Source organism: Pagrus major, chromosome 15 (genome assembly GCF_040436345.1).
Source record: "Pagrus major chromosome 15, Pma_NU_1.0".
Lineage (NCBI taxonomy): Eukaryota > Metazoa > Chordata > Actinopteri > Spariformes > Sparidae > Pagrus > Pagrus major.
The window spans coordinates 13,454,393-13,467,254 of NC_133229.1; the positions used below are offsets into that span (position 1 = coordinate 13,454,393).

Here is a 12,862-nt window from a genome sequence, read left to right on the forward strand (position 1 = left end):
TCAGCAGCAACCCCTTCTCCCAGCGCACTGTTGCACATGCTGTAATGAGGCCAACGTGATGGAAGCAACTGAAACTCACTGAATCTTGTTAGACAGCTGCATCTTTGTTTTGCAGAGCGCTGTCCCTGCTTAAAGACTGTTCTCATTCCTGTGTAATAGGAACACAGTGGCAGTGTGCCAGAATACAAGGTTTCGTCAGGTCACACCTCGCTTCATTCAGTGCTTTAATCTTTGTAGTAGTTGTATATGAATAACATGAGTTACATACCGTAGAATTACATCCTATACATTTTGTTTTTCCATGACACAGGCAGGTCCACTTGTTTTTAGAAGTTGCATGCTTTTTATAACATATGCAAGTAAGTGAATATTAACCTGCTTGATTGGACTGAATTGCTGTTTATGAGTTGTGTTTCTTCGAGTTGGAAGTATTGTTGAATTACAAGTTGTCATTGAACTGCAGATTTTAAAGATGCTTTCATGTGGCGTGCTTTGTTTTCGCAAACATTTTTGATATGCATGACTGTCCTATCATGCAAACTCAACTGCCAAAATAGACAAATGACTGGTTCACTGTTGCACTCCTTTCAACAGATACAAATACTCACTGTATTACGGCTGCATTAATGATTATATTCATTGTTGAATAATCTGTTGATTATCTTTTTGATGAATCAATTAGTTGTTTCTATATTCTATAAAATGTCAGAAAATGGTGAAAAATGTCACACTTGGTGTTTCTATTGCCTTGTTTTCTCCACAACCCAAAGATATTCAGTTTACTGTCATAGTGGAGTAAAGAAACCAGGAAATATTCACATCTGAGAACCTGGAGTTGGAGCATTTTGACTTGTTTTTCTTTAAAGATTACTCAAACTGCTGAATCTTTTTTCAAAATAGTTGCCGATTCATTTAATAGTTGAAGTATTTGATTAATTATTGCAGCTCTACACTCACCTCAGTGACTTAATAGTTAGCTGAAGGATTACTGAAGCAGGCTGTGGGTAATGATATTGATGTAGCATTTTCATGATATAGTATTGCTTGAAAGTTGTGCCTATGTATTTTTTTAATTCAATATATGATGTACTTTTGTAGTGCAGTGGGAGGGCACAGGGATGGGAGTCACCATGAAAAAAGAGGAGCGGTAGGTGTAGGTCTAATCACTTCTTAAAATACTCTCCAGCTTAGATAATACAGGGGCTTGTGAGCCTGTCAGCAGCAGCAAAGCTGAGCAACTCTCAGCCCAAGAGGACAAACAGTTGCCCTTTGTGTTCTCCTCGATTGCCACTCCTACTTTGCCCCGCCATGCTACTAAGCAGAGCGTTCTTGTTGTCGTGATCACAGGTTTCAATGGTGCTGACTTGATGGGATCCAAGCGGGCAACAAAGTGATGGTCTAGGACTCGCAGTCACAGAGGTGCTTGCGCGTGGAATGTTGCGCTGGTCGGTGCACCTAGAAGGAGGGCCGCGGAGAGTCAACCATGCTGCTGTGGCGGTGGGCCACAAGGTGTACTCCTTTGGAGGCTACTGCTCCGGGGAGGACTACGAGACACTCCGTCAGATTGACGTGCACGTCTTCAACACAGGTAGGTGGTGATTATTGAGACGAATTACGATGAAAAACCTGAATAAATGAGTGGAGAAACATGACAAACAGTTGTTCTGTTACGCTCTGGGGGGAATTTTGCTGGCATGGTTTGAGTCCAGTTGTCACTACAAATCAATACAAAGTCATCACCTTTATTCTATGATGGAAACATTTCTATGTTGCTGAGAGTAGTTTCTTCCAGGATGACAACACCGTCATCCATAGAGCACGAGGGGTCACTCAATGGTTTGCTGAGAATGAAAGTGATATGAATCATAAGCAATGGCCTTAGCAGACACAAGATCTCAATCCAGTTGAACAATTATGGGAAATTTTGGACGTGTTAGACAGTGCTGTCCACCACCATCATCAAAACTCTAAACTGAGGAAATATATTTTGGAAGAATGGTGTTCCAAGTCCCTCAGTAGAATTCAGAGACTCGTACAAGGCACACTGAAGCTGTATTGGCAGCATGTGATGGAGCAACACCTTACTAAAACACTGTTTGGGTGTTTGGATTCAGGCATATAAATTATTGAAATAATTTCTTGTTTTTCAGCTGTTTATCTTGACTGTGAGTGCAGCTGTTGTTGGAAAGTGCTCGTTTATCCCTCTTGCTCTTTTATGACCTGAAAAACAACATCAGTGAATCAAAGAAAATATTTTATTTTCAGGTCTCAAGAGCACGCTGAGTTGTCAGTGAAAAGAGCTGGAATGGTTCATTAGGGCCACACTAGAATCTCAGTTTATCTATTTATGTATATCTTAACCACTTTGGGGTTTTTTTGTACTGAAATTATTTGTTTCCTAAGTAGGTGAAAAGACATTCTCCTTAAAAGCCCGGTGTTTTATCTATGATGAAGCAGGGAAATATTTGTTTTTCAAATTCTGGAGTAAGGACAAGAGAGTGCCTCAGAGTTTATTGAACTTTAACTATTTTAACGGTTACTCATTACAGCTGGTTATCAAAAAACGAGCTTTCCATTGCGGTTTGTGAAATGTTCTGTTAGTTGTTTTTCTCACAAACAGGTGTTTTCCCTAAATGCGCTGCCCTATCTTTTGTAAAAGTGCTCCCTTTTCTTCCTCATACCCCATTTTATATATTCTTTTCCCCTGTGTGGTCAGCCACCTGCTTTAGGGTTTAACAACTTCTTACAGCAGCTCGAGCCTACCTGCCGTTGCTGTAACATGAAAAGATCTGTGACACCAACCCTTGATAATAACACCTTTGGCTGATTGAAATGGAAACGGGACCTCCTGAGCCATTGTTTCAGTATTTCATCTTGTCACTTGTTTTGTGCTCCTTCTCTTTGATGTCTCATTTACAGCAGAGCCTGCTGTCCTTTAAAGCCCTTTGTTTTTTTCTTTTACTTCTCTATCTTTTCAGACATGTTACTTTTAACCCTCTGTTTTTAACCCTTCAAAATAAGTTAAAAATGAACTGCAGTTAGGCAGTCATCCAGATGTTTCACACTACATAACATATTGTTATTCTGTTCGTTAAAAGAAACGCAGGTATGTCAAACAGCTGTAAGAGTCTGGTGAAATGTCGATACTTCCCTTTATTTTTAGTTTGACAGTTAAATCTCTTGCACATGTATTCCCCAATTGTTTCACTCATTGTAATCGCTGCCTTTAATTTTTTTTAAACATATCTTGAAACTCAACTATCTAAAAATTAGGTTACCATTGTCTGCAGTTTGCTATTAATTAAAGTTCCATTTACTTTGGGATTGAGGCTTGTCTAAAGTACATATTGTCAGTATATTTTCTTAAAATTCTTTTGAGAGCCGGATCAATAGAATATCATTATATCATGATATGGAATAAGTGTTGTCTTTTCCTGTTTTTTAAGGCTGCATTTCAGTAAAGTGATTCATTTCATTTTCTGAACTTATCAGCTTGTTCTACTTGTTCTAATACTTGGGTTTACCCCCTTAGTTATAATGTCCACAATACTGATTATTACTCATCAAAAATCTCATTGTTTTTATATTTTGCCAAAGGTCCAATAGTCATCCCAAGAATATTGCCAGTAGGTTGAAAATAACAGATATTTGATTTTTATTCCCAAGTCTAGCATTTATAAGGTGCTTTGGAGGAAATTTCAAAATAACAAGATATATACTGCATTGTGTGTTGTGATGTACACTAAAAATATTGCGATATTATTTTAAAGCTGTGTTGCCCAACCCTTAAATTCTTATGACAAAATAAAAAGAACAAGTTGCTTTTTTACTATGTATTAAATTAATCCCTTTCTCGACTGTTTCATACTTCAGTGTCTTTGCGCTGGATGAAGCTGCCTCCAGTGAGGACGGGAGGACACGAGCGTGCCCGTGAAGTGCCATATATGCGTTATGGCCACACAGCTGTGCTGCTGGATGACATTATCTACCTCTGGGGTGGGCGTAATGACACAGAGGGGGCCTGCAATGTGCTTTATGCCTTTGATATCAGTAAGTATACCTGCTGTTAGTGTTAGTTTCAGACTATATTTCCTTTGAGATGCACCTGTTTGATGTTGAGGTTGTGAGAGCAAAAGGAAGAGAAAACTGTTTTTACGTCAGGGAGCTGTAACACCTGCTTGTATGTGTGATAGTTTTTTATTGCTCATGACTCAAGTGTTAAAGTATTGTAAAATGAGAGGATAGGTCCCTCGCAAGATTACGTACTTAGAGTTCATATAAACTTTTCCTGCTTCACAGACACCCACAGATGGTTCACACCCAAGATTTCGGGAACTGTCCCAGGGGCGAGGGATGGCCATTCGGCCTGCGTCCTGATGAAGGCAATGTATATATTTGGAGGCTATGAGCAGCTGGTGAGTCTTCATCACTCTTCACTTTGGGACTTACTCTCTGAACATTAAAACATCATTTAATTTGTCTCCTCTGCTGTTTTTAAGGCGGACTGCTTCTCCAATGACATCCACAAGCTGGACACCAACACCATGGTTTGGTCATTAATAAATGCAAGAGTGAGTTAAAACTGCCAGTTGTTAATCCTTAAAAAATATAAATTTTCTTCCTCTTCAGACACTGTCTTGTGTTGAGTGTTCAAGTCCAAAAAAAGAGGACACAAAGCAATCACTCAACAAAACACAAAGATAGAATGGACTGGCAACATGCTCAGTTACATTCAAAGCGCTGTTGGAAATCCACAAACCATCGGTTATTACTGTAGTTGGCAGTAGTGCGACACGAGCGCTCAGTGGTCAGATTGGCTGGATACAAAGACACTGCAATGTAATGCTGCTCCCTGGTAGGGGGCCAAGTACAAAAAGCCTCACAGAGGATTATATATACTCCCCTTTTGGGAAATGCCATTTGTGTTTGTACATTTCAACCTGCTCATGTGATAAACGCTTGTAAAATATATTTTAAACATAGACTCCAGTCCTGAGGGTGAACTAGGGACGGGTGCAGCAGGGGCTTTCTCCACCAGCCCCTAGTTTTAGTTCCTAACTGATAACATTTTGTCACCAAGGAGATTAGAGAACCGTGCTGACAGATTTAGTTGTGCATGTGACTGTATGTACTCAGCCTTGCATTCCTGTTGGAAACAAAACTACCTGCTGTTCTGCAAATTTGACCTTGTTTTACATTAATATTGTTGCACCTGTTTAGTCAGGTATTCTCTCGAGTCTTGCTTTCTTTGATGCAGTTCTAGTTGATTCGATATTTTTCTCCCATTGCTGTATTTGTAATGCAAGTCAAAAAGCCTGCTTGCCTGCATAAGATTTGTGGAAAACAATTGGAGCACATTCTGGAAAGAAGGGCACGTGAGAGGCTTTACAGTGGCCACGGGCCAGCTAAATGCAAAGAGGGTAGAGGCTTGCCTTTGTTAGACGCAGTTTCATTCAGTGGAAACGGATCACACGTCATTATTGTCCTGTATATTTGTTTATTATTCATTGTTACCACAGTATCAGCTGCATGAATATTCTGAGTTTGATTCCCACCTAATTTTATACAATATCCATTTCCTGTTACTATACAGGTTTTTGAAAGGCTGTGGTGCTTAAAAAGTGGTTTGGATGTTGTGTGCCTTTGTAGTTGGTAAATGGGTCCACTAGATGGCGATGTTTAGCTGAAGTTGCTGGTTAAGAAGCCTTATTTTTGCCTGTATGGAGATGAGGCTTTACACCCAGGATTATGGTGGAAACAGAACGTTTATGAGGTGAAATTCAGGTTATGCAAGATTGCCGTACGTAAGCATGTAGGTTACATTCCTTGCTTTCTGTCCTGAGTAGAATGCTTTATGTTCGTTTCTTTACTGAAACTTTATAGAGTGTAAAAGTAACATCTGCTGGTCTTCTTTTCGCAGGGCACTCCGGCACGCTGGAGGGACTTTCACTCAGCTACCATCATCGGGACAAAGATGTTTGTGTTTGGAGGGCGAGCTGACCGCTTTGGTCCCTTCCACTCCAACAACGAGATCTACTGCAACAAGATCAAAGTGTTCGACACAGAGACCAACTGCTGGCTGAGCACACCTTCAACACAGCCTTTGCCAGAGGGACGCAGGAGCCATTCAGCCTGTAAGACACACACATACGTTCATTAAATCAATATGATGAACAGATTTGTGATAATCACTTTTAAATGCATTGATTGTTTTGTTTTTGTTTTAGTTTTTTTGTCAACCACTACCCTAAATTTCTGTTGTTTTTTTTTAATTCTGAAGTAGTCTTGGATAAATAGATAGATAAGGATTTCAACCATAATTCATTCAGAGATGAGACTTGTGAGCTCAATTTGAGAATTTTGTCACAATAAGACCATACGGAGAATAAACAATAAGTAGGAGTATTGTTTTGTTTGGGGGCAGCAAACAAACAAACTGTACGGCTCTCTTCGTTTGAATAGTCTGAAATAATAAGAGGAAGAACTTCGATTTATAGAATCATTTTCAAGTTTTCTTACTGTGATGATTCTTTCGTGTAGAAACTGCAGTCCTTTTCCAGTGTGACCTTTTCTCCATTTTATTCTCATGGTTTGTTTTTTATTGTTTGTGTTGTGGGAGTATAAACATTGCTTTTCTTTCTGCATTCAAGATTGCATTTCTTCGCCCACATTGTCTGATTAAACAAATCCATCTGATTTTACCAGTTCACATGGTTCTGTTTACTGTGCTGCAAATTTAATTGATCTGCATGATAGACCTCAAAAATTGGTTCATTTTTCATTTTCCTTTCTGTGTTTAGTTTCCTACAACAGTGAACTGTATATATTTGGAGGATACAATGCCCGTCTTGACCGGCACTTCAACGACCTCTGGAAGTTCAATCCAGGTGACGCATTATTTATTATACATGTCAGATTGGGTAAACATGTTATGTTGCTGTAAAGCACTGCTGTGAATTGTGTCTTTCCTGATAGCTTTTCTTTGCTTAGTGCATAGTAATTCTGTTTTTTAATCTACCTGCATTGATGATTGTTCACCTCTATTGAGGTAATGCAGCACTGGCAGTGCTAGCTCCTGTTGACCCACTTTCCTTCTCATTCTTCTGTAAGGATCCATGTAGACAATCCTCTCCTCCCTTATTGCATCATTATCAGTCTCCTGATAATGGCTGGCTGCTCCCTGTTCACTATGCTGAGTTTGAAACACAGATGCCCTTTATTTTTTGCCAGAAACACGCAGATGAAAAACTGACAATAATTCAGTCTTTAGAGTCTTTATCTGCTCTCACAAATGTTGCCAGATCGATTCTCAAGTCAGTTTTGAGAAGAAACCTTTGTGCGCTTGTTTTAAACAAAGAGGAAACAACACACCTGGGGATAATTCATTCTCAATATAGTGACGAAATAGCACTATACATTGGTTTCCTTCATATTATGATGACACAAGTCCAGTGCATTAGTTATTAAAAATAAACTTGGCCTATTTCCTCTCAGTTCCTGCCTATCTTTATGATAGTCATCAATATACTGAGGTGTATTAATAGTAACAAAAGTACGCATATACAGAATGTGCAACATAACAGATAGCCTAGCAGTATCAATATTTAACCTTTCCAGTTTATAGCACATCACAGGGTAATTAGTGATGAAGTACCTGGTACTGTGTCCAGCTGGAGAGGTTTGCACTGGGTGAACCTTAGATCTGCTGTTAACCATTTAAACCTGTGCTTTGTCTTCCACTAGATGGCAGCACCTCAATTATAGTCCAACATTATTATCCAACAAAGTCTGAATGGCCTGTTGCTATAGAGATGTAATGATGCTGTTGGCTCTGAGAGTGTGAGACTGCACACTTCATCCTTATATGGAACAACTGAGAGAGCTTCAACATCGTCACTCATACTGCACTTCAGCTGAGGAGAGGAGAGGATTTGTGTCTATTTCTGAAATGTAAAATTTTGTGTTCAAATGAAGGTTAAGTTTCGTCTTCTTGCTTTCATCACTCCTTTTTATTCATGTATCCCTGGGCCCTGTGTTTAAATATAGCAAGAAGCTGAATGAACTGCAGGCACCATGGGAAGCACTTGGAGTTTTATATAACTTTAAGTGACTGAGAGTTTGTATAGGTGTTATGATGTAGTCCACACAGATCACACTTGCTGTGTGAAAGATCCCTCTATTGAACTGTTTAAAGCAAGAATGTCATTATTTATGTAAAATAGTCTAATGTATAATTTACTGAGAGTCTTCCATCTTGAAAGAAGACAGCCTGGGTAATATGGGTCTTTTTTTTCTCTTTGTCTAAATATTGTTATCTCAACTTTATTCTTGTCTTATGTGTAAACACTACAGAAGCCTTTTCCTGGATGAAGGTAGAACCGAAGGGGAAAGGCCCGTGTCCTCGGAGACGTCAGTGCTGTTGTATGGTTGGAGATCGAATCATCCTCTTTGGAGGAACCAGGTGAGGCACAAAATATCAGTATTCTTAACTGTCATTTTTCTCTACAGTTTTTGCTCCCAATTTTTGCCCCTTGCCCCTTTTGATTATTCTTTGATAGTTCTTTGTACATGCACCATTCATTATAATTTTTTTTCCAACTACAGAATATGAATATTATAAAAGCTTAGGGTGACAGCAGATGATGATAAAACCCCATTGTGCAAGCTGAGCCATTGTTTTCTTATAAACACAGCGATGCCACACAGCTAAATGATGAATGTGGTGACACCAGTTATTATGTGTTGTATTAGTTCTTGTGTAGAAAATGTTCAACATAATCAACAAGTCAAAAGTTTGGAAATGACTTCATGGTGTTTGGTATGAGAAACATGCTGTAAACAAGTGTCTCAAATGAATTTGTCAGACACCACTGGTTTCCATTAATTTCAGTAGAATGTAATTTCATTATGAAAAGTAACTTACAGAAAACATGTAACTGTGAGATAACCCAATAGTCAGGTCATTGTCAAGTCATTGTTGATTTTGCATTACAGTTTTGTATAGCATAATATATTATGATATGGTATAGTATTGTATGATATAGTATAGTATGGTACAGTACTTTTATTTATCAAGATTTATCAATATCTGTGAGTCTATTCCTTTAAGAGGCTGGTGGAAACTAAGAGAGCAATGAGGAGACTTTCAGTGCTTTCCCAAGCTATGAGGTCTAAGAACAGCCACAGTTTGCCTTTTGAAAAACAAAAATGTCATCAACATGTAAACTATGCAAAGCTGCAGTGAATGACTATTGAAGCAACACTAATGCGTCCAACTACATGTGAAGATGACTCAATATTTCAATCAGCAGTGATGCTTTAACATTGAAATCTGAAATTACTTCTGCTTACCCCTCTGGAGTTATACCTGCAAAATTGTATGATGACATACTTGGTAACAACACCTCTGGCCATGACATTATTCTACTACTGTCTCTGATAATGTTGTGCTGCTGCTAAAATGTGACACACAATGTATTTATCTGTTCAATATAATGCATAATTCTGCTGTTTACCTTTTCATCAGACAAAAATATAAGATAAAGTCAATGTTACTATTGCGTTGTTTTTGTATTGGAGACTCACATTTGGTTGATACTGTAGTTCCTGAATTAAATCATTATTTACACAGTTGAATATGCTTATAGAACAAAAGTGAACTGAACTGAACTACTTAAATGCACTAAAATGTGTCCAAACATGAAAACTCTTGGATGAAATATTGGTTTTCAATAAGAATTGAAAAGCTGCCTGGCTAGAGATGGGAAATGTTACCAACCTTATTCTAAATAAACACTGAAAGTCTTCTACTTATAATTCTTTTAATTCTTTTCATCATTAGTCATCATAATTTTGATGAAGCGCAGGCTCTCAATACAAACTGCTCACTGTGTTTTTGAACAGTTTGTTTGAGAAAAACAAAATTCTTCCCTCTCGCCTCTATATGCCAAATGGAGGGTCTGGCTCTGGTAGACAGCAGTCTGTGATGATTCCCTTGTTGGCTGTAAGACAGTAGTGATTGCTGGGGCTTCATAGCTGGTAAGGTGCCACTGGGCTGGTGACGGGTTGTGATAGGCCAGTAGCCAGTGGAGTAATGAGGTAGCTAACAGTGTTAGCATGGTCCAGAGTAGTCCGGGATCTGGGCTACTGTTATCAGCAAGGCTGTGTTATCAGACAAACCCCACTGGGTTAACCTGATAGGAAGAAACGGGAGGCTGTGGATAAGAGTCCTCTCAGCCCCACTACGTCTACAGGCCCTCAAGTCCTAAAGGCTTCTGTCTGCTGTTGGATTAGTTCTCAACTGGTCCAGTGGCCACCAAATCACAGGTAGCAAGACACCCTAATACACAAGTGTCATCAATTCATCCATTATCACAGCATTATAGTCGTTTTTAATAAAATTAAGTTTCAATTATTAGTAATCGATCTGAACAAAAGAGCAAAATCACAATATGTGCTATCATGCTATCTAATTTTTGATCATGTCAAAAGGTGAGAAAACAGTAATACAATGAAGAACTATAGTGCTGCATAGATGGCCTGGTATGTTTGTTTGGTACAGACTCCAACAAGTGTCACATCATAATTTTAATTGTTTTTTCAGTGAAAATGTAAATGAAAAATTGTGATGCAAATATTATCAATCTTCAATCATATGCCAATTGTACTAGCTGCCCAAATAATTGCATTGTGATTTTTTTCCCCATGTCTTGCAGCCCTAATTAGCATGTTTATTGACAATTAGAAAAAAATATGATGTAACAAAGCATTTGTAGTTCATAAACGTTAATTAACTTTTCTCTCTATGTCCCAGCAGAACCATATTTAAAGGCTTGTTTTCTTTTCTGAATGAGTAATTACAATTCAGAGAAGCAAAATCTGCTCCTTGTATATGCAGCAGTAAAATGTCAGTAAAGTCAGTTATTAATAATGAGGAAAAGGAAAATAATTGTCCACACGAAGAGTTTAAGGTGATGCTTATTTTTGAAGATTGTTATGCATTGTTTGGGTTCTCGCCAGGATTAGTCCAGGATGGGTTTTAAGGAGTCATGATTTCCTGTTGGGAGCAGATAGGGCTGGGGCTAGAGAGGGAGTGTCGTTGGGGCCGCTGGAATGATGGAGGGTGCTGGCTGAGCAAAGGAAGAAATCAAACACCACACATTATCTCCAACATCCTGTTTAAAATGTTCAGGGCAGGTTTGTTTTTTTGTTTTTTCTCTGGCCAATTCTTTGAAGGCCAAGACTTTTCTGCTTTAAGTTGTGAACATATATTCATGACTGCACATCAGGTGTCTTTATAAGTGGAGAACTTTAGTTTGTTTGTTTGTGTTGTTTATAAAGTTGAGGATTTTGTTTTAAGTCTGCCGAGATGTTTTTTCCTGTTACTGTACAAATTAGAGCATGATCCTTGCATCCTCCAAACAAGGTGGCCACACAGGTTCTTCAACATTGCACTTTTGTTGTTTACATGAGCACACTTAAGCCTCTTACACACAGGAACTCCCATAAGCACGTGCACACACATACTAAGATACACAAACAAACACAAAACGGCTTCGTATCACACTTATTTGTTTGTTTTCTCTTCTTTACTAAGAAAGTATTCTTGTTAAGGTTCATTTGGTTGGTAAAGATCAGACTGGGTAAGTGTTTTCACATTATACATCTGTAATTTAGTGTGAGCACTATTGCTGTGTCTCCTGTGTTTACTTTTGCTTGACCTCACAACATGAGAGCAGTTAACAGGGCAAAAAGTTATTGGTGTCTGTCTCAATGCAATTGACAAATGCTTGCGCAGGCCGTCATGAATTACTCGCTGGACACCTTGCTTGTGTTTTTTCTGGGGCTCCTCATTTTGGTAGGCCTGCCAAGGAAATTGTGTTCAAATTTATGGTCTACATCTTGTTTTCCTGAGTTAGTTGTCCTTTCATATTGATCCAAAACAGAACCCTCCAGTTGATTCTTTCCCCAGTTTATTATATTTATTTTACCTGCAGGAATTTGTTCAGGAATAATTTATTACTTTAGTGAAGGACAATAAAACTATTAAGTCCAAGAGCAGTCTGCTTTCAAAGGGGTTACGCTTTGGACTGGACATAACACTGAAGTGTGTTGACAGTAAACACAATGTAAAAACAACATCAACAGCATGATGTAGCCTTCAGTATAGAGTCAGTTAAGATGTTCATTGAATGGGCCTTGATTTTTACATTGGATTTCTCTATTTTGGTGCTGTTAAATAGTGTGTGATATCCTTTGTTTTGTGCGTATTTTTTAGGTAAACGTGTGATTATTTTAGGGTAAACGAGCTGTGTGTGTGTGTGCGTGTGCGTGTGTGTGTGTGTGGCTAGGCATTAGTGGCAGTCTATTGAGTGCCACTTACGTCAGTGTAAACAGGCCTGCTGATCTGCAGAGAGGCGCGAAATTCTGCCCCATCTCTGATTTATGACCTGAGGGAGCATTCTTTCTCACGGACTGCAATTTGATATACCCTCAGCACCTCTGCTACACTCATTTACTGAGACCTGCTCACTGCCCCACGAAGGACGACCCGTGCATGACTAACTCCACCTGCACTGACCTTCAACTACGCACACAAGCAACAAGCAGCATCCTTTGCCAAATCCTGTGTGTTTGTAACTTTTCTCTCACCTTCCGAGGAATTGAACACTGCTAAAGATGAGCTGCACATGAAGACAGCACCACAAAGATTATGGATCTCCTGCTGAGGTTATGTTGTCATTGTTGGCATTCATCGTACTCGGTGTATAATTGCTTACGACAAGCCCAGGTTGGGCTAAATCGGGAAGCATTTTAAGCTTGGGAACAGGGCTTCCTATGAGGGGCAGGATGTGAACAAGGA

The 12,862-nt window shown here is 39.0% G+C and overlaps 1 protein-coding gene across 1 annotated transcript in view; it reads left to right on the plus strand.

Annotated features, from left to right (window-relative positions):
- The window catches only part of klhdc3 (kelch domain containing 3), a 28,133-nt gene that overhangs the window by 1,206 nt on the left and 14,065 nt on the right, over window positions 1-12,862 (plus strand). The window contains exons 2-8 of the mRNA XM_073482208.1: window positions 1,348-1,588; window positions 3,874-4,050; window positions 4,300-4,415; window positions 4,500-4,571; window positions 5,921-6,134; window positions 6,801-6,887; window positions 8,353-8,461. Coding sequence (XP_073338309.1) covers window positions 1,435-1,588; window positions 3,874-4,050; window positions 4,300-4,415; window positions 4,500-4,571; window positions 5,921-6,134; window positions 6,801-6,887; window positions 8,353-8,461 — 929 coding nt within the window. The 5' untranslated portion in view covers window positions 1,348-1,434. The remainder of the gene's footprint in view (window positions 1-1,347; window positions 1,589-3,873; window positions 4,051-4,299; window positions 4,416-4,499; window positions 4,572-5,920; window positions 6,135-6,800; window positions 6,888-8,352; window positions 8,462-12,862) is intronic.